At 49.6% G+C, this 21,801-nt stretch overlaps 1 protein-coding gene across 2 annotated transcripts in view; it reads left to right on the top strand.

The window, feature by feature from the left end:
- Positions 1-21,801, top strand: part of HEG1 (heart development protein with EGF like domains 1) — a 95,538-nt gene that overhangs the window by 54,525 nt on the left and 19,212 nt on the right. For both annotated transcript variants that reach the window (XM_066240752.1, XM_066240753.1), the window contains exons 9-14: positions 922-1,025; positions 4,770-4,828; positions 5,066-5,226; positions 9,712-9,846; positions 15,900-15,942; positions 16,074-16,111. In XM_066240752.1, coding sequence (XP_066096849.1) covers positions 922-1,025; positions 4,770-4,828; positions 5,066-5,226; positions 9,712-9,846; positions 15,900-15,942; positions 16,074-16,111 — 540 coding nt within the window. The remainder of the gene's footprint in view (positions 1-921; positions 1,026-4,769; positions 4,829-5,065; positions 5,227-9,711; positions 9,847-15,899; positions 15,943-16,073; positions 16,112-21,801) is intronic.

Here is a 21,801-nt window from a genome sequence, read left to right as displayed (position 1 = left end):
GGCTTACAGTCAGGGGGTCTGGCAGCCCCCTGGGGTGGAGTCCCACCACAGATGTTTGGAACCTTTCTCTGTAGCCCCTTGGTTGTCCCCAGAATATCAGAGTCCTCAGGGGACTGAGGGTGTGGAACAACTTGCAAGATGGGCACACATGACATTAAATTTAGGCCCTTGGGAGCAATGCAACCTTGGGAAGCTACTGACTTCTGGAAGCCTCTTTTATCAGTGGTAAAATGGGTATTTCCTCTAAGCAGGAGGAATAAGGGTGAAGGGGGGTGACTCGAGTGAGAAGAGGAAACAAAAGCAGGCCCTTGAAGGCGCAGACTTACCAACTTGGTGAAGACGTGGCGTGTAAGAGCCTTCCTCTCTCTAAAGCTTCATGGGGCCTGACAAGCATTTTTTGTGTCTAGCCCCATGTCTCCCTCCTAGGATTGTGTCCTTAGGCCTACGCCTCTTTCTTCTTTATCACAGCTTTATTGGGCATCTGTTATGGGAAGGCCATGGGAGAGATGTCAAGAAGGCTCCTCTTAGCAGTCCTCCCACATACACAAAAGGCTCCTTGAGTCTCTCACCCAAAGGTTACCCAGTCTGAGGCTCCGGCTCAGCTCAGCAGATGCTCACCTTCCTGCAGAGGTGCCGAGCGGGAGAGAAGGGCCGAGAGGGGAGAGAGGAGCCGAGCGGGAGAGAGAGAGGGAGAGAGGTGCCAAGCGGGAGAGAGAGAGGAGCGGAGCAGGGGAGAGGTGCCGAGCGGGGGAGAGAGAGGAGCCGAGCGGGAGAGAGGTGCTCTCTGCCCTCACGGAGAAGGAAACGCAGAGTCGGTCCTTTGAGGCGGAGTCAAGCTGGATGCCCCAGAAGTTTACAAACACACAGCCTTGTGGAGGTCACCCTATTGGGTAGCCTAACCGGTCATGTTTTTATTTTCAGTTAGAACCTTTGTGACAGAGTTTAAATTAAAGAAAGCGGTTTTTAATGCCACCGGGGAAAGACCCTCAGACCTACGTGAAGTTGAAGATGAGATCACCAACACAGTAAGTTTTCTGAAAGGCACCTTCCTCCTGGTCCTTCGCTTCCTAGAACAGATTTCATTCAGAATTGGGAACCTCCTGGCAATCGGCTGTATCTCCTGGGCTGCTCATTTCTGTTATACTTGGAAGGTAAACTTCGTGATAGAATAGAAGGCCTCTTGAAATAGAAGGGAGGTGTTGAGAGCTAGTGGTTCCCAGTAGAGGCGTTTCTACGACTGTGTCCTCCCATGCAGCCCTTATCAGTGCCTCGGCATTTCTTTTCCACGTGCAGACCGATCGTCACAGACATGTAGATGTCATGAACCTAGAAAAGCTGTTGGTAAAGGCCCTGGCCGGTTGGCTCAGCGGTAGAGCGTCGGCCTAGCGTGCGGAGGACCCGGGTTCAATTCCCGGCCAGGGCACACAGGAGAAGCGCCCATTTGCTTCTCCACCCCTCCGCCGCACTTTCCTCTCTGTCTCTCTCTTCCCCTCCCGCAGCCAAGGCTCCATTGGAGCAAAGATGGCCCGGGCGCTGGGGATGGCTCTGTGGCCTCTGCCCCAGGCGCTAGAGTGGCTCTGGTCGCAACATGGCGACGCCCAGGATGGGCAGAGCATCGCCCCCTGGTGGGCGTGCCGGGTGGATCCCGGTCGGGCGCATGCGGGAGTCTGTCTGACTGTATCTCCCTGTTTCCAGCTTCAGAAAAATGCAAAAAAAAAAAAAAAAAAAAAAAAAAAAGCTGTTGGTAAAGAGGAAAGACCCAAAAAATCTTACTCTCCCATCTGCTGTTGACATGCTGTGGGACTTTTTCCTCAAGGGAATGTTCATCCTGATTATCCAGGGCTAAGAATTCATTGCCTCGATGATCTAGGAGCCTTGGATTCTTCTTTCCCTTTTGGCTTACTTTTTGTCAGGAAGAAAGAATAGATGAAAATGAAACTCCAATACGAAATTTTGCTTCTCAGCCTTCAATCTGAGTCTAAGATTTGGTGTTTAGAAAATTGAAGTTTGTCATTAAAATAAGTTTTAGAGGTCAGTTTTACTTGTTCTTGATGGGTGAGAGTTAGTATATTAGCCAAAACCTATAGGATTTTATAGGACTGTGGATTTTATTTGTGTAAACTTTAAATTCCAATTTTGTTTCTGTGCCCGCTGAGTATCTGCTCTGTGACAGGTATGTTGACAGATGCCTCACTTCTGTAACACCTTTACTGATGGAAAACTGAGAGCCTCTGGAAGTTAACGGCATTGCTTGAGCTCACACAGAGCAGGTGCAAGGTTAGGAAACAGTCCACCAGGTCACCCGCACTTCTGATTCCAATTAGAAGTTTGGGGATCCCCATGACCACCTTCAGATTGATCGTTCACTAGGACTCATAGCTCTTGCCGAAAGCTGTTATACTGTGGTCATTACACTGAGAAGACCAGGTTACAGTCAGCATGGGGAGGGGTCCCAAATTTGGTGCTTCCAGTTGTCCTCTCCTCATAGAGTAATGGACAGGGCTTCTCTTGAGTATGATGTACAGTCATCCCTCGCCATATTGTGGTTCACTTTTCGCGGTCTCAATGTATCGCAGATTTTAAATTGTATGTATCTAATTTTGTATCATGAATGTTTTGCTATATCACGGGATTTTGCGGTATATAAATATTTTTATATATTTATTATTATCATTATCTTTGCAGTAAAATAAGCAAAATGAGTGTAGGAAAGGTTCATAAGAGTGTGGAGAGAGTTTATAAAGCCTTAATATATATATATATATATAAATAATAAACATAAGGTCACTACTTCGTGGATTTTCGCTGATCGCAGGGGGTTCTGGAACCTAACCCCCGTGATAGACGAGGGGCCACTGTATATAATATTAACGAAACATGGCCCACCAGGGAAGCTTACCTGAGTCTTGGTGTCTAGAGCCCATACACAGTTCTCATTTCGGCAGCACATATACTAAAATTAGAGCCAATGCGTAGACACAGTCATACTGCCCACAGGGCTGACCTCAGTCTCCAGCCCCTCTGGAGGTCCAGGGGATGCCATAAAACTCAAAGACCTCACTATAAAATCATGCTGTTAGACTCTCTGGAGTGTCCCAGGCCTCCAGGTAAACAAAGACAGGCCATTCCAAAGGCTTAGAGATTACCTCCCAGGAGCCAAGGGCAGACCTCTCTCGGGCAAAGTTTAATTCTTCAGTATACAGCAGGTTTTATGTCTACTTTTACATCTTCTAACCCTATACCTGGTGTTCCTGTCACTCTACCACACCTGCTTCTCAGCTGTGGTGTAGATGAGTATTTCCCTCTAAGATAGTATAGGGGCTTAGAACCCTACACACGGGTGCAGACCTTTCCATTGCACAGTGCTCAGAGACTACTCTGACTTGGTAAGGTTTATCCCATATCAATGTATAACTTACTAGTGAAGTGACATCCCACCCCAGGAAACAGTGAAGATTTAGGCAGTGACTGGAGAAGCCACTCAAGTGGCCTTTCTTAAAATGGTCATTCTATTCTAAAATGTGCCATTTCTGTTTTTACCTGTGGGAAAAGACTTAAAAATAATTCTAATAAGAAATCATTGCCTAAGCCCTGGCCAGTTGGCTCAGTGGTAGAGCATCAGCCCAGCATGTGGAAGTCCCAGGTTCAATTCCCAGCCAGGGCACACAGGAGAAGCGCCCATCTGCTTCTCCACCCTTCCCCCTCTCCTTTCTCTCTATTTCTCACTTCCCCTCCTGCAGCCAAGGCTCCATTAGAGCAAAGTTGGCCTGGGCACTGAGGATGGCTCCATGGCCTCTGCCTCAAGCACTAGAATGGCTCCAGTTGCAATGGAGCAATGGCCCAAATGGGCAGAGCATCACCTCCTAGTGGGCTTGCTGGGTGGGTCCTGGTCAGGTGCATGTGGGAATCTGTCTCTCTGCCTCCCTGCTTCTCACTTCAGAAAAATACAAAAAAATAAAATAAAAAGAAATCATTGCCTATCAAAATATAAAGCAATGCCAGACAAAGCCACAAAGGGTTTGATAACATGCCATGTTGAAATCCATCTTCTGAAGAGTAAGATGTATCTGACACATGGACTTTGAAGCCAGGTGGGTCTGCATTGGTCGGGATATTGAGATCCTCTGCTGCATAAAAGGAAACCCCAGCCCCAGTGTGGGGGGTGGGGAGGACAGGAAAGCAGGCATGGTGCTTTCTTTATGCCCTAGAGGGATTTCCTGCTCTCTCTGAAGACACAAGGCAAACATAGGCAGAGTCATTCTTAATTTGCTCTCAACAAAAGGGTTCTTGACCCACGTAATGTAATTTCCCATGGAGAGCTTTTTGATGAGGACATAGGTCAATTCGTTGTAGACTAGGAGGGGTCTGCGTAGGGCTTGCCCGACCTGGGGTAGCTGAAGAGAACCAGCCTTTGCATGAGGCTCTTTCATTACGCGAAGTCCAAATAAACAGTTGCCTCTGAGTTTTTTGAAACCCTGGGTCTTAGAAGAGATCTGCTGCTTTGAAGATGTTTTGCGTCCAAGGGTGCTGTTCTGAACATCATTCCTGCCAAGACTTTTCCCACTGCTTTACTCTCTGCCTCTCTCCCTTTGTACTCATGGAACAACAGAATAAGTGCAGAAAGGCATTGAAGAAGGGAACAAGAAAAGGACACCACACCTCTGTAAAGCCCCCTGCTGATGGCTAGGAAATGCCCGTTAAATCGTGAAAATAGGAAGTTGGACCCAGGTCTAATTCAGATGTTAACGAAAACCTGTTCTTCCTTTCAGTTAAATGCGTGTTTTTCAACGTTACCTGGTTATACCCAATCCACAGTTCATGCTTCTAGGTAAGTATGTTTGCCTGTGAACCAGTCTATAGAAAGGGGATGATAGTCACACATGGGTGGCAGCATAAATCTGGGCCCTGTTTTGACCAAGCCACAGGGGACCCAGGCCCAAAGTCACTGGACCTTCATGCTGTCCCATTCCCTCACTGGACAATGGAGATGACACTTGTTTTTCAAAAGCCTTAGGGCCTACATGTCATTATAGAACAATTAAAAACCTACACACTTTGCCTATAGAGAGTCCAGCGCTGTGGTCATGTCATTGCAAACCACCTTTTCCCTGGCCTCCAATGTGACGCTGTTTGACCTGGCCGATGGGATGCAGAAATGTGTCAACTCCTGCAGGTCCTCTGCTGAGGTCTGCCAGCTCTTGGGATCTCAGAGGCGGATCTTTAGAGGTAAGAGAATGGCCCCCTGGAAGGACCTAGAATAGAAATGTAAAACATTTAGGGCTCAGGTCCAAGAAAGCTTGTCACAGAGCCAGGCTATCTTTGAAATGGGTGTTAAGCAAAAGCCGTGCTATGTGCACCTTTCTACATGCGTGCGTGCGCGCCCACACACACAGTTTTTTTGGGGGGGTTTTTTTTGCATTTTTCTGAAGTTGGAAACGGGGAGGCAGGCAGACAGACTCCACCCGGCACGCCCACCAGGGGGCGATGCTCTGCCCATCTGGGGCGTCGCTCTGCCGCAATCAGAGCCATTCTAGCGGCTGAGGCAGAGGCCACAGAGCCACCCTCAGCGCCCGGGTAAACTTTTGCTTCAATGGAGCCTTGGCTGCAGGAGGGGAAGAGAGAGACAGATAGGAAGGAGAGGGGTAGGGGTGGAGAAGCAGATGGGTGCTTCTCCTGTATTCCCTGGCCGGGAATCGAACCCGGGACTCCTGCACGCCAGGCTAACACTCTGCCACTGAGCTAACTGGCCAGGGCTACACACACAGTCTTGAAGTCACCTGGTCCTTGGCCTGCTTCCCCTTCTATTCCTGTATAGGAGCTGATGTAATGAAGCAGAGATCACTCCTTTCCCTTGAAAAGTTCCTACTCTCTCTGGGGAGACAGATATTCACACACAGAATATACCTGCTTGTCAATACCCCATCTCTTACTGTGATACACACTTAAGTTTGAAAAACATGTACAGCCTGCCTGGTGGTGGTACAGTGGGTAGGGCAGCATCCCAGATTCAAAGCCCCGAGGTCGCGGGTTTGAGCACAGACTCACCAGCTTGAGGATGGGGTCCTCGGCTCCAGTATGGCATCATCGACATGATCCCATGGTCACTGGCTTGTGTTCAGAGGTCACTAGCTTGGAGCCCAAAGTCACTGGCTTGAAGCCCAAAGTCACTGGCTTGAGCAAGGGGCCACTGGCTCACCTTTAGTCCTCCGGTCAAGGCACATATGAGAATCAGTAAACAACAAAAGTGCCACATATACAAGCTGATGCTTCTCATCTCTCTTCCTCCCCCACTCCAAAAAAAGCATGTGTGGTGTTACCCGTCATTTTTGTTTGTTTGAAGATTACTAATGCGCAGAAACAAGACTAGAATGATGCAGGCCAGACTGCCCAGTGTCGTTCATGATAATCTCCCCCCTTCTTGTTTGATCTGTTTTGTCAAAAGCTTCTATGGTGGATCTAGTGGAAAGCAGATGCAGAAAGGTGTGAAGGACAGGTTTGGAAGGCAAATTGGGGTCTTAGAAGAGAGGTTTTGCCTCTGGAATAGGAAAACTGTGGTAATCAAAGTGCTTCCTTGCAAAGGGGGCTTGTCCCTGCTGCCATCTCCTAAGTGATCAAAGTGGTCTCTGCTAAGCTCATTTTACTACACAGCTCGGATGTGGATCTGTGCGGACCTCCCATCTGGTGCCCAGACACAGGACCTAAGTTGTCAGTAGCAGGTTTGATGCTCTATCTGCTGGGAGAGCCGGCCAGGGCCCTGGAGAGCCTGCAAGCCACAAGTCAACCTTTCACTCGAATAAATGCCGCATCTTTGGTCTATTTCAGGGTTAGTTATTCATTAAAAGAGGTGAAGGGAGAGCTAAACTTTCTGGAATTGAAGTTACTATCATTCAGCATCACTGGGGAATTAGCTTAAAAGTTCATGCCCCATTAGACTGTGCTCAAAACTCTGAGGCAAGAGCTTTTTGGTTTTGTTTTTTTGTTGTCGTTTTTCTCGTGATTCAAGGGTCCAAATTTGTCCTCCCCAGTGAGTAGGCAGGGGACCTTCCAATTCACTGAGCATTATGGAGAGCATCCTATGTGGTCAGCACTGTAGGAGGTTACTTTTTTGCCCCCATTAAATACATTTCATTTCTTGCAAATCAAGTGGCCAGTACTTGGGCTTGTACGGTCCTGTTCAGAGCAGCCGCACCGCTCTCTGGCTCCCATCCTTCCAGCTGCTTGGATGTGTGTGCCTCTCAGGAAAGCTTCTGCTTTCCTTGCTGAGGCCCCATTTTTTTTTAAGACTTTAGTGTTTCAGAGCATTGTTAGGTTTACTGAAAAATTGAGAAGGTGCAGAGCCATCTCACATCCCCCTTGTCCCCACACAAGCTGGTCCCCATACTGGACCTCTCCTTTCAGAGCCTGTCAAAACAAACACAGCCAGGCTTCTTGGCTGAATACTGGCTCATTTCTGTTTTTAATCCCATGTCTTCTCCAGGTTTTGCCAACACACCCAGCTTGGGCTCTCGCTCACCTTTCTGAGTGCTAGAGAGGCAGGCATGACAAGCAAGAGCTCTCAGGCTCTGACATCTGGGCGTGTCCAACACCTGGGCAGTGGGGCTACTCTAGACGCTGCTGCCGTTGGAAAGGCGGGTTTTCACCCTTCAAGTCACAAAATACCTGCTTCCTCCCCCTTGGAAGTGCTGCAGCCCTCCTGTCTCCAGCATTTAGAGTCCTTGGAAATCCCCCAGGCAGGTCTCAGCCTTAGATCTACATAAATTCTCATTGTCTGTCTGGCAGATGTTATGCCCAGGAAGGACCATGGGAATTGTGGATGTAGGAAAATCACATTGCCAGGCTTAAAATGAAGACGGGATTCTGTATGGTTCCGTTTGATGGATTTATGCTAGAATGTCCTGTAAGAGTTTTTAGGATAGCCACTCCTCCACGGCAGAGGCCGGGCCAGCTCTCTAGGTTCCCAGGAACCTGCTTCTGTGCAGGGAAGGGCTGCTCTGCCCGGGCGAGCCTTGTTTGCCCGCACACTGGATTAATGGGCAGGATGAAAGGAAAACATGACATTGGCTTCCAAAAAATATCTAATCTGGCCAGCCACCCAGGCTGGCGGCGGGCAGCCTTCTGCTGGAGTTGTGTCTTCAGATTAAGGTTTGAGGTCGGGCAGAGCCTTCAGAAAGGGTGGATGAGGGAGTGCAGAGTGTTAGTGCCTCTCTGGTGCCAGCTTCGCCGTGTTTGCTTGGTGAGAGTTTCCACTTTTAATTTTTCTCCCTCAAATACAAACTTTTCACAATAAACAAAGGAAATTCTATCACAAACACAAACAGGGTTCTGATTTAGCACGTCAGCCTCCATGATAAAGACCGGAAAGTCGGGTTCAGAACTGAAGCTGTGTCCTAAGTTTCCCTCCCTGTGGCCGGCCACCCACTCCGCCAGGTCTCAGGCTTTCAGGATGCAGAAAAGGAGGCCGACGCGGGGACCGCCCCTCCTGTGTGGCATCAGCGCCCTGTCACCAGAACCCTGGCAGGGACAGTAGCTGTGATAGGAGCTGGTTTCTGAATAAGTTGGTGTCTTCCTTAAGGTGGGAGGGAGACCGCCCTCACGGCACAGCATGCACCCTGCCCTTCCGTGGCTCTCTCCCCGTCTGACCTTGCTCTCATCTGCCAACAACAGCAGGCACATACCAGGCTTGCCTTGCCCTGGACACGGGTCTAAATAAGTTCCTGCTTACTCTCCCTCTGTGTACCCCAAATACATGTGTCTTTTTTCATCAGGCTTATCTTAGATTCTTAAATGCACCCTCTTTGTGTCCACTATATACAGCTTCAGAGAGGTTCCAGTGTATACAACCTCAGGGAGAGCCACATGCCCAACATGGGCGCTTTTTGATAATAGTAAAATGGTATTTTTGTCATGCATGAAATGAACATGGCCCACATGCCCAGGGCCAGACCCAGCCAGGTGGATACACATGTAAGAAATAGGGCCTTACGGTGAAGGAGGTAGAAAGCCTGAAAGATGCACTCCCTCTCGGCCTGCCTGTCTCTCATGGTGACCCGGTGATTGCTGGTCTGAGGGCATCTTCAGCGTGTGTGTGCCAGGCACTGTGTGTGGACCAGTCTCTATGCAGGGCACCGGAGACCCAGAGACAAAGAAGCCCGAAGACACCGTCCATGTAGCGGGGCGAGGGGGGCAGACAGGTGACATAATTAAACTACAGCCCCCAGAGAGCAGACTCTTTCCCACCCCTCTCCCCAGCCGGGTCAGTCCTCCGCGGCAGGCTGCCCTCCCCAGGAGCGTGCTGCGTCGCCTTACGCTGCACACACCGGGCTGAGACAAGCTTCAGGCGGAGGCAGGTCCAGCCCCTTGCTTTCTCAGCAGGGCGGGTCACGGCCTCTGGCTCTGTGTTGATCTCCCCTCTACGGTCCTTAAGAAAGGACCCCACACCTTCAAGGGCTGCATTTGCGGCAGACGCTAGAGTTGAAAGGCCCCCATTTCTTCTGGGTCCCTCCATCGTGGTCGTGCCGTGGGAACGAACGTTCAGTGAACAGGCCCGGGAGGCAGGGCACAGGGCAGGACCGACCTCTGAGAGGAGTGCGCCGTGGGCGGACTTTCTGGAAAACTGTGCTCAGAGCCTCTTGGCGTAGAAAGTTCGTGCGTCTTAAGTTTTGAGGCGGAGGAGGTTCTGCTTTGTTTCACTGCCTTGTTTTTCCACTCCAGCGGGCAGCTTGTGTAAGCGGAAGACTCCGGAATGTGACAAGGAGACCTCCATCTGCACGGACCTGGACGGCGTGGCGCTGTGTCAGTGCAAGGCCGGCTACTTTCAGTTCAACAAGATGGACCACTCCTGCCGAGGTACTGCGGGTTCTCCGGGCGCGCGCCCGGCTCCGGACAGGGCGGATGCTTTTCTCCGCCCGGGCTCTCTTCCTGCTCTAGATGTGACTGTTCTAAACTGGGGGGAACCGGGCCTTGTTTGGCTCACAGCAGGATAGAATACATTATCTCCTTGGAATAACACCGTTTCGCTGACCCTTAAGTGACCTGGCCGCTGGATTCAAAGGGAGAAAAAGGAGAATGGAATGCCCTGGCGGCAACGCCTTTTCTCCCCCGCCCCCCACGCCACACTTTAAAGAAGTTAGAAAAATGAAAATGATGGTTTTCATTCCCAAGGTTTTATTCTGTTGTTTGCTAATCTTTTTAAATGGTAAATACGGCCTGAGACCTGTGGTGGCGCAGTGGATAAAGCGTCGACCTGGAATGCTGAGGTTGCCAGTTTGGAACCCTGGGCTTGCCTGGTGGCACATATGGGAGTTGGTGCTTCCAGCTCCTCCCCCCTGTCTCTCTCTCTGTCTCTCTCTCTCTCCCTCTCTCTCTCCTCTCTAAAACGAATAAATAAAATAAAAATTAAAAAAAAAAAGAGAGGTCTTGAGCCCTAAGATGGGCACTGAGAACAGATAAAGAATCTCTCAGCCTTAAATGGTAAAACGTGCAAGCCTGGAGGCAGACTGCTTGCAGCCGCTGTGGCTCAGTGGGCAGAGCTCTGCTGAGGCTCAGGGGTGTGTGTGGGTCCCAGTGGGCAGAGCTCTGCTGAGGCTCATGGGTGTGTGTGGGTCCCAGTGGGCAGAGCTCTGCTGAGGCTCAGGGGTGTGTGTGGGTCCCAGTGGGCAGAGTTCTGCTGAGGCTCAGGGGTGTGTGTGGGTCCCAGTGGGCAGAGTTCTGCTGAGGCTCAGGGGTGTGTGTGGGTCCCAGTGGGCAGAGCTCTGCTGAGGCTCAGGGGGGGGTGTGGGTCCCAGTGGGCAGAGCTCTGCTGAGGCTCAGGGGTGTGTGTGGGTCCCAGTGGGCAGAGCTCTGCTGAGGCTCATGGGTGTGTGTGGGTCCCAGTGGGCAGAGCTCTGCTGAGGCTCAGGGGTGTGTGTGGGCCCCAGTGGGCAGAGTTCTGCTGAGGCTCAGGGGTGTGTGTGGGTCCCAGTGGGCAGAGTTCTGCTGAGGCTCAGGGGTGTGTGTGGGTCCCAGTGGGCAGAGCTCTGCTGAGGCTCAGGGGTGTGTGTGGGCCCCAGTGGGCAGAGCTCTGCTGAGGCTCAGGGGTGTGTGTGGGTCCCAGTGGGCAGAGCTCTGCTGAGGCTCAGGGGGGGGGGGGGGGTCCCAGTGGGCAGAGCTCTGCTGAGGCTCAGGGGTGTGTGTGGGCCCCAGTGGGCAGAGCTCTGCTGAGGCTCAGGGGTGTGTGTGGGTCCCAGTGGGCAGAGCTCTGCTGAGGCTCAGGGGGGTGTGTGGGTCCCAGTGGGCAGAGTTCTGCTGAGGCTCAGGGGTGTGTGTGGGCCCCAGTGGGCAGAGTTCTGCTGAGGCTCAGGGGTGTGTGTGGGTCCCAGTGGGCAGAGCTCTGCTGAGGCTCAGGGATGTGTGTGGGTCCCAGTGGGCAGAGTTCTGCTGAGGCTCAGGGGTGTGTGTGGGTCTCAGTGGGCAGAGCTCTGCTGAGGCTCAGGGGGGTGTGTGGGTCCCAGTGGGCAGAGTTCTGCTGAGGCTCAGGGGTGTGTGTGGGTCCCAGTGGGCAGAGTTCTGCTGAGGCTCAGGGGTGTGTGTGGGTCCCAGTGGGCAGAGCTCTGCTGAGGCTCAGGGGTGTGTGTGGGCCTCAGCCCACCTTGGCCCTCGGCCTCCCAGGTCGTGTATCGTCTTGGGCAAGTCACTTCGCATTGCTGAACCTCAGTTTCCTCTTCTGTAAAGTGGATGTAGTGACGCTTCATTGGCCCTTCTGAGAATTAAGGAAAGCCATGTAGACGCCAGTGCTTTGTAAGCCATCTGCATTTGCTCTTGTGTTTTACCCAGGTTGTCAAATCGGCGAATCTTAAAGGTTTCACTCACTGTTTTGAGGACAGAAAGTTAATTCCGCAAACCTTTTAGGTGAGGCTTAACTTCATTTAGTTTGAGATTATAGGCTGCTCAGTGAGTATAGCGCTTTAACATAAAACTGAGTCCAAGTCCAGTGCCCTGACTTATAAAGACTGCTGCAGTGCATGGTCACCAGCAAAGTGCAGCCCATGAAGGCCGGGATGTAGCTGCAAGCATTGCATCACATTAGAATGTGTGTGGCTCACATTTCCTACTCAGTCAACACCTGCTGGTGACAGATGTCCTGGAATCTGAGTAAAAATCTCATACGTGGGAAAGGTGGCATTCCACTTACATCTGTCAGGACCTCCCACTAGAGGACGCATGCTATCTATCAGGAGAGGATAAAAATACATTTCAGGGCAGTGCTCTCCTCCGAGCCTCAGACCCTGTGACTTAGGTTTATATGCAGAGGGCTTTGAAAGTGCACATCCTCAGCTCTGCACGCAGGCCCTGTGGTGGGCGTTGAAGGAGGGCCAGTGCTCCGTGAGGGACAGTGGTCCTGAGGCCTGACAGCTTCGCAGGGTTTCTCAGCACCGTGTCAGGCTGCCACTTTGCTGCAGAGATGGTACTTCTTCATTCCATCATATCTGGTTTAATGCAGTGTGTTCCTCACCCTTCTTTGAAGCTGGGCTGTTGAGCCCCACTTCATGTAGGAAGGTGAGCTCTGCTCAAATCCATCTGCTAGGGCACCGTGCAGCCAGAGGGAGGGAAAGGAAGGTAGGCAGAAGTGAGGGCATGTAGGAGGGCCGGCCCCAGTACACCTGCCTCTGGAGTCTCTGATGACCTCAAGAGTGGCCCTGCCACCTTTGCTCCTGGCTGGCCCAAGCCGCCCCCCTCTATTTCCAAGTCAGCAGTTTCATAATCATGTTGCTTCCAGGCTAGCATTAGCAATAGCAGATCTGTCAAAGATTTTTTAAATGCAATGACACAGGCACCTACAAACCCTGCCAACTGGGTTCTGATGGGTTAGCAGTGACACCTTCTGGCCATCGAGACTGGAGCACAGGGGTATTTAAAATGTGTCCCCTTTTGGACACTACAGATTAGGGTCAGTTCCCTGTTTAAATGGAAGCTAGAGGTGTGGGTGTGTTTTCTAAATCTCTGCAATTCATAGTTGTGCATTAGGATGGCTGTATCTGTCTCTGTTGTACACATACACACTCACATACACACACATATGCACTTAATGTGTAAACTAAAATGCCTTCACAATGCCTTTACCAGACTTTTCCAAGCATCATACACAACTAAAGTAGGTGCCCTTCCTACCGCTATCTTAGCCTCCTTCTATGACACAGGCATCATAATGAAGTCTAGCTACCTGTTTGCGAGTCTCTTTCGCTCACTAGATCGCAAGTGCCTTGGGGGTGGTACCTGTGTCTAAAAGATACTTAGCACATTGTGGGACTCGACAAATGTCTGCTGAATGAACACATGGGCGATAGGGCAGCAAATATGGTAGGACAAGATTGGCAGGTCTTGAATTAGTTTCCTGCAAGAGAACAAAAGACTCCACCATTTTTTTTTAAAGGCCAGAGAGGCTTGACTTTTCTTGTCTTCCATATCACAGGGAAGCCTAGTTTGGGCGTAAATGCTAATATGCCCACATTCATTTCATCTTTAGTGCTCCACGGGTCAGAGCCCCTCTAGGGGGTGGTGATGAGTGCACTGGATTGCCTTATGACAAGGTTTTCCTCCAAGAGCCCCTAGAAGAGCGCCATGCCCCCAGCAGCATCCATCTTTGAGGAATGACCAAGTAAGCTTGTTCAGAATAAAGAAATATTATGATGTCAGGGGTTAGGATACTTCCAAAGCTAAGTGAAAACAGCTTGACCCATCGGCTCCTAGGCAGGGTGACAGATGGACACTGTGCATAGCTTGATAACAGTCACAGGGTGGAAAGCTTCCACCCCGCAGATGATGGTTGGGTGGGTCCATCTGATGTAGAAACATATCCAGGAAGAAGTGTTTAGAATAGAACAGACTGGTGTGACGTCAGCCTGCCTTGGGGCCGAGAGGGGTGGGGATGAGTCACTGGAGGCCAGCTAGCTGCCCTCAGACGCCCGCGGTCATCCAGGGGCAGCTTCCCACGTCCTCTGGCCTGCAGCATAGGGACTGCCGTGGCGTTTCCAAGACCAGGGGACAGGAGTGCTCAGCTTATTCCTCAGGGGAGGCCCCACCGGAGATGGGCCAGCGGAAAACAAGGGTAGGAGAACTCCTCCTTCCTTAATGGGGTATGACTATGCTCTGCCTTGTTTTAAAAAACAAGCGAAGCACCTAATGAAAATTTATGTAACAAAATGAGCTTTAATTTAAAACGTAAATCAGGTTGAAGGAGAAATAGTAAAATGACTGCTTTGTTGAGTCTAGAAGGAAAGTAACTATGCAGAAAGATACACCATCAGATCCTGCATGTTTGCTAAAGGTAGGCCACCCATCCAAGTCCTGAGCTTCTAGGACATTGAAACAAGTAAGAGAAACATGATTCTGAAAATAGGTAGGAACCATAAAATAAAGCACAGATGTTCAGGAACATCCCCATCTTTCTAGACTCTGGAGCCCAAGAGAAATGGCTCTGGGGTGCCCTCATCAAGAGGTTCCTGCATGGTATTGTGGCAGTGTGGTCCGTGCCATCCCCCAAGTACTGTCAGGGCTTGCCCTGGGCTGCTCTTGTACTGTGTAGATCACTTAATACAAGAGAATGTAGCTCTGGAAAAGGGGTTCCATGGAGTCAAAACAGTGCAGTCCAGGTTCACAGCTCTCATGATCTACCATGAGAGAATCATAGATTGTTTAAAACAGTGTTTGCCAAACTGTTCCACAGTATTCTCATGATATGTCTTTAGTCTATGACGACAAAGTAGAACATTTAATGTCTAACATTAAAAAAACAGAAGAACTCTATTAAGCACATGTATGTTGTTAACATTATTCTGCATTAAACCGTGAGGGAGGTTGCAGGAAGTCTGCGAGATCTCTCGTGCCAGCCTGCAGGGCACGGCCCTCCCCTTGCCCCAGCCACGTTTGCTGCTGGCATGCGCGTCTCGCCGTTAGCACGTGACCTCTGTTCAGGGATCACTGCTCTGCACTGTGTACCTGTTCTTCCCCGGGATCTTTTTATGCAGTGTCTACCATACATTAATCATGAATCAAATTTCTATCATTTCCTGCAGCAATGGACTTGTCTATGAGGCCATTTTTTACTGTCTGCTTTCATCCAAGCATGTGTTGTAGCTCAAGGTGTTTTGTCAGCTGACTGTAGTGTTGAAAGTTCTGTGATCAAATGAGTTCAGGAACCGCTGATTCAGGGGAGTGGCTGGGTCACCACCCTGCAGGGTAGCAGTGGTCCATGAGCAGCACCACTAGAGCGTGCAGAGTTCTGTTCTCGGGTGACATGCCAGTTGGGGCTCATGTAGACATACCCAGGATCCCTGCACAGACTGTATATAGGGTGAGCTGCTTCTATGAAAACTGAAGCACCACTAGGACCATAGCCAGAGGGTGCCACCCACCACCTCATGGGAGGGGGTAGAGGGGGCCAGCGGCAGGGCAAAGCTTTGACTTAGAGAAGGGGAAACACTTGTCTTTGGGTATAGGATGTTACACAGGCGCCGCAGAGAACTTCTGAAGAGCATTGCATTGATTAGAAAATAATTTAAAACATTTATTTGGTGGTTGCTGTGTGTCAGGCACTGTGCTAAGGCATTTGCATGCCTTATTTTACTTAATCCCCTCCAAGAAACTCTAAGGTGGTAGATAGTATTATTATTATTACTAACTCTTTATAGATGGGAAACGGAGAGCTACAAAGAAGTTAAAGGTTTTTTTGTTTTTGTTTTTGGTAAAATTACGAGTTGGGCTGGCAACAGTATTTAGCCCAGATAATAGATAATTCTAAAGCTGTGTGTGGCCTCTGGTTCTGGAATATTCCTGTGGACTTTTAGGGTGGCTGGTGTTTAATTAACTGTCAGTTTGGGCCAAGGGCGGTAGACACATTGATGGACTATCCTTTTCTCTTTCAGCCTGTGAAGATGGTTACAGGCTTGAGAATGAAACCTGTATGAGGTAGGCTCCATGTTCATTTATTCTGACGAATTTGTTACAAACCTTATTTATAAATTACTTAGTAAATTGCCTCAATGATTTCTTTTGAGACTTGAAACTAATCCTTGTTCTTTTTCTCTGTTGACTTGCAGTTGCCCGTTTGGCCTTGGCGGTCTCAACTGCGGAAACCGTAAGTATGTAGAAAGCTCAAGTGCCGCGTGGGCAGGGGCCCGGCACGGGTTAGCAAGCAGGGTGTCCGTCTCCTCCCCTTTCCCTCAGTTCCGATCAGCTGTCCTTTCAGCCTCTGTGCTGGGAGGTCTGTGAGCTCTGCCAGGGGAGAGAAACTTTCCTAAGTAGCCTGGCCATGGGGTGCAAATACACAAATGAAGGGTGAGCGGTGAGTCCGGGAGGAGGGCCGCACCCGGGGAGCATGGAAGAACTGCTCAGTACTTCTTGGCGGGGATGGTTTTGGAGGTCTTGGAAGACTTTGGTAGGCATGGATGAAGAAGGAAGAAGGAACAATTTAATAAAGGTCTTGGGGCAGCCTGGGCCCATGGTATTCTGGGAGTGTGTGAATGCGTGTGGCTGAGGATAGAGAGAGAGGAAGGGGAGAGTGGAGGGCTGGGCTGGCAGCAGAGAGAACCAAACTGTGAGGGTTTTGGAAGGCCAGCCTGCAAGTGTAGACTCTAATCAGTATCCACTGTGGAACTAGCAGGTCTTGGAGCAGGAAAGCGGGTTGAAGAAGAAATGCGAGTCGGGCTGCAGTGAGGAGAGCAGGCTGGCCAGGGAGACCAGGGGGAGTTAGAGACTTCCAGCACAGGCTGGGAGGCCTCCGCTTGCTGGTGCTCAGCTTCCTGGAGCACGGGGGCGGGCTGGTCACAACTGGGTATGTGCTGCCGTGTTGCACGCCTAATTAATTGAGTTCTTTGAGAAAAGCAGTTGTGATACATTTGCAATCACTTTCACTGACATTTCCTTACATGGAAGCCTGACAAACTGCAACCACCCTGAAACTATGGAAGATATTTTGGGATGTAGGACGGAATAAGAATAATAACACCCAGTACTTCATTTTATGATAGCTTTGTCCTTTATTCTGTAGGTCAACTGGCCAACAGTCCGTATTCTAAGCTTACTTAGACCAGAAGTAGACATGATTTTATGTAACTTGTATAAAAGTCCCCAGTTTCTCTTTCTCCGTTGTATATCTTGCATTTTATGTCCCTAGGTTCCATTATGTACTTTATTTTTAGCATAAATAAAAAATAAAATAAAACCAATTCAATCCTGAATATAAACCTGACCCAATCCTCAGGACGAGCCACTCTCAGGCCAGATTCCAGAGGTGGGGAGTTGCTGTCCACCGAGCTTTCCAGAGGCGGCCTGAGGGGTGGGCTGGGGAAGCACCTCCAGAAGCAACTCTACTTATTGTCGTACTGACCAGAAGGAGGAGGACACAGAATTCATGTTTGCTTGTTTTTTAAGTAGCAATCCAAGGCCACTAAGTGGTGGAGTAAATAACCCTGTTGCCTATAGCAGCCCCTGAGGACAACGTGGGGCTGTGGAATGACTTAAGTGCAGATTTTCAGTATGATGGGCCCAGGTAGCACACACTAGATGCTGCTCCGTGTCACTATGAACTGACTTGGCTCACAACACTCTAACACCACATAGGTGGGGGTTCTTTCTCACACCAAGCAGTCCTGGCACGATCCAAAGTGAGCTCAGACCTCACAGGTTAAGGGCTCGGTTCCGTAAGACTGCCTCCACCTCAGACACCAATCCTAAGTCCAGGCCGGCACTTATGACCAGGGGTTCCCTTGACCCCATCATCAGGTTTAGTAATTTTCTAGAACACACTTAAACTGACCAGTGAGAGGAGTGGCTTACCCACAAAAATAAACCAGAGAAAGCCTAGGACTTCTTAGTGTGGAAAAGGGAGGCTGAGCAGTCAAGCCAAACATATGAGATGTCTGAGACCTGTACACCAAATGCTGGAATACAAGAACTAAATGGTGTATAGTCTTTTAGGGCTCACAGCAGTGACTGCACCACAGGCCTGTGGACCTTATCCTAAGACATTAGAAATAATATAATTAATAAAGGATGATTTGCCCTGGCTGGTTGGCTCAGTGAATAGAGTGTCTGCCCTGCATGCGGATGACCCAGGTTCAATTCCCAGTCAGGGCACAAATGAGAAACAACCATCTGCTTCTCTCCCCCTTCCTCTCCTTCTTCTCTCCCTCTTTCCCTCCCACAGCCAGTGGCTTGATTGGTTGGCCCTATGCACTGAGATAGCTCAGTTGGTTGGAGCGTTGGCCTCAGGTACTAAGGATAGCTTAGTTGATTCGAGCATCGGCCTCAGATGGGGTTTGCCTGGTAGATCCCAGTCAGGGTGCATGCAGGAGTCTGTCTCACTATCTCCCCTCCTCACACTTAAAAAAAAGAGAGAATTATTCAAGCGAGAGAGGAGACTACAATAGCATTATATCACATTTGCCAGAAACTTATGAGACTAAAGTCCCATCAGATGGCAAAGAAAGAATGAATGAGCAAGACGGGTGAGGAATGTGGAGCTGCACAGCCGTGGGGGAGAGCCAGGGAGCAGGAGGGGAGAGAGGCCATCTGCCCAGTCCTCCTGGCCTCTGGATCATGACAGGGCCTCATAGAAGGAGCCAGCATCTCAGACCTGCTTTGGCCAAACAGCTTCCTAAAGTAGATTTTACTGGAAAGTGCTTTCTAGTTCTCAGTGAATGGGAGAGTGATCCGAAGAGGGAAAATGGACATGGACACAGGGGAGAGCCCCATGAAAGGTTGAAGGAAACAGGAGTGAGTACAGGGCATTGTTCTAAGTGGCAGTTAGTGATTATTTTTTTCAGAGATCATTAAATACTATATGTGTCTGGGGGTGATCAACTCCTACATCCACTGACTATTCGGTAAGTTTCCGTCTCTCCCATTACGAGTGTGGGATCTTGGAAGTAGCCAAGATTTTCTCTCTGATCCCGTCCCGAGACTTCTTTTTCCTTTGCTTATCCACGTCGCTGTCATGGCCAGCAGAGGGCACACTGCTGTCTGGATGTAGGCTAGCTCCCGGCTGCCTCTGGGTGGTGACTTCTGTTAACTCAGTGAGGGTGTGTGAATGCCACTTTATGGTTGTGGTATCAGTATTAGTTTTAGTGTTGGCAAGCAATTAATAGTGGCTGATAACAAGTAGCGCCGGCCAGCTGCCCCTTTCCCTGAGGTCTCAGACCAGCCCTGGGCTTAGGTTCAGGAATCGGGAACACCTGCACTTCATCCCCACCAGTGGTGATGATTGATGCCTTGGGAAGCCTGTGGTTTGTCACTCAGGATTTTGTGCCAAATAACGGGTCTCTGATCACTCACCACTGTCACTAACAAAGGCAGTGAGTGCCTTCTTGGGGCTGTGGCTTAGGCTGCATTGTTTGTAGACAACAAATGCTTGTTCTCTGTACATCCTGGCGGCACACATTTTGCCCAGGCTCAGCGAGATGGATGTCCAGCCAAGGAGTGAGAGAATGCTCTACATTCCTGGGAGTCATCCCTCTACTGTATTCTGGGTTTAGGCATAACCTATGACTTGCCTTCTACAAGTTTCCATTAGCTTTCTAATTGTGTTCAAACTGCGCTTCTTGTTCCTCATCAAGAATATCCTCCAATCTGGAGAGGGTGGAACAAGCCCTTCTTCCAAGTCCTGTAGTCCCTGAGGTGGCGTGGACTTCTGCGTGCACCTGGCAGGGCTGCCTACACCCGGGCAGCTCGGGTCTGCACCTGTCTTATCTGCTCTATTTCCATGTAAAAAGATCTCTGTTTATTCCACAGATCCCAGTGGCTCTTATCCCGCTGTCCAGTGGCCCCAGAATTCTCTCACCAGCTTGTTGGCAGGGGCACCCGCCCCCCTCCCCTTGTCCCTACACTCTTTCCCTAGGTGTGCATATTCCCTCCCTGACTCGAGTTCTCTGTTAGCTCTTCTGCACAGGTTCACTATATCTCCCATGACGTCTTGGTTTGCTTCACCTTTTTTCTCTTTTTAAAATAAATTTTGTTTTTTCATAATACAAAATAACACACATGCCGGTCGATTTTATTTTTTAACCCAAGTTAATTAGAAAAGAAATATAAGCTAAGGGAAGAAGAGAGCTAAAATAAACAGTCTCGACCTCCATTCAACATCACTGTTGATACCCTGGTCTACGTCCTTGCTTCTGAGCGAGTCCAGGGGGCCTGCGGCATCACAGCTCCTAGGAGCCGGTGGGAAATGCAGAATTTCAGACCTCTCCACCCAGACCTACTGAGTCAGAATCTGAATTTTAACTGGACCCCTAGATTTGGTTAATATGCAGCTTTGCATGCACTTTCAAGTTGGAAAAGCACTGGTATTATATATCTTTCCAGCAGTATGTATGTGTGTATCTTTCTAACAGAAATTTTACTGTTTTGTAACCTGCTTTTAATCTAGTAAACTCTGCAATATTTTCATTTACATAATTTATAATGTCACTTGTCATACTCTGGAATTCTACTCTTTGGCTGACCATAATTTACTTAACCATTCCCTTCTTATTACCTTTTTAAAGTTTTTTTTTAGTAGTCCCATCCTCTAAGCCATTTTCCTACTTTGTGCTTATTGTCCTTTTATAGAACTCACATAATTTTCCTAGACTACCTTTGCCTGCCCACGGGTGTTTTTGTCCGTCCCCCTTTCATATTCACAGCCTGCCCCTTTGTGGCTCATCCTCTGCGTCTCTTCAGCAGAGACCCCTTCCACAGCAGCCTCCCGGCGCGGCTGGCGAGGAGTCAGAGCCTGTTTCCCGCATATGTGGTCCTCCTCCTCCTCTTCTACTGAAACCCTCAGATTAACGATCTTTCTGCATCGCCTTCCCACCCCAACCCACAGTCAGTGGCAGGTGTATAAAGCATCTTTCACCTACGTTCACTCTGCTGTTACATTAGACTTCAAAAGATTCACACCAGAGGAAGCGCTATGTGCTGACTGACAGGAGTCACTCATAACAGACATCAGGAAGATAGCACGCAATTGCTTAGGAGGAGAAGGGGGCCTGACCAGTGGTGGTGCAGTGGATAAAGTGTCAACTCAGGACACTGAGGTCGTTGGTTCGAAACCCCTAGGTCGCTGGCTCTGAGCACGGGCCAAGCAGGGGTCACTAGCTTGAGCAGTGGAATCAACCACACACTCCCAACGCTTGCCAGCTTGAACCCAGAGGTTGTTGACATGGAAAGCCCAGAGTTGTTGGCTTGAGCAAGGGGACACTGGCTTACCCTGTCAAGGCACATATGAAAAGCAATCTATGAACAACTGAAGTGATGCAACTACGAGTTGATGCTCCTCATTTCTCCCTTTCTGCCTCTCACTCTCTCTCAAAAAGAAGAAGAAGAAAGAGGCGAGGAGGAGGAGGAGGAAGAAGAAGAAGAAGATGAAGAAGAGGAGGAAGAAGAAGAACAAAAGGAAAAAAGAAAGAAAAGGGCAGAATTAATTATCCAGAAGTCTGCCGGAAGCCTCGTGTTCAGCCAGCAGCAGACGTCTCAGGTTTGCTGGGCCTCCCTTCCTGGCAGAGTGAGAGAAAGCGGGCGCTGCTGTGTGTCTGCTCGTGGCTGTGGCCGAACACAGGCTGGGCGTGAAAGAGACACCTTTCAAAAAGTACAGAGGAATAAAACAAAGAATGCAGAGAACAAAGAGATGCAAGAGGAATGGAAAGATTGAAAAGGAAAAATTCTAACCATACATTACTAATGAGCTCAGTGAGGGGAAAACTGGAGAAGTGAATAAATTTTAAAACAAAACGAATGTAGTCACCTAGAAAGTTCTGTCATGAGTTTAAGGATTGTAAAGGAAGGCAC

Source organism: Saccopteryx bilineata, chromosome 8 (genome assembly GCF_036850765.1).
Source record: "Saccopteryx bilineata isolate mSacBil1 chromosome 8, mSacBil1_pri_phased_curated, whole genome shotgun sequence".
Taxonomy (NCBI): domain Eukaryota; kingdom Metazoa; phylum Chordata; class Mammalia; order Chiroptera; family Emballonuridae; genus Saccopteryx; species Saccopteryx bilineata.
This window is presented reverse-complemented; position numbering and strand designations above follow the sequence as displayed.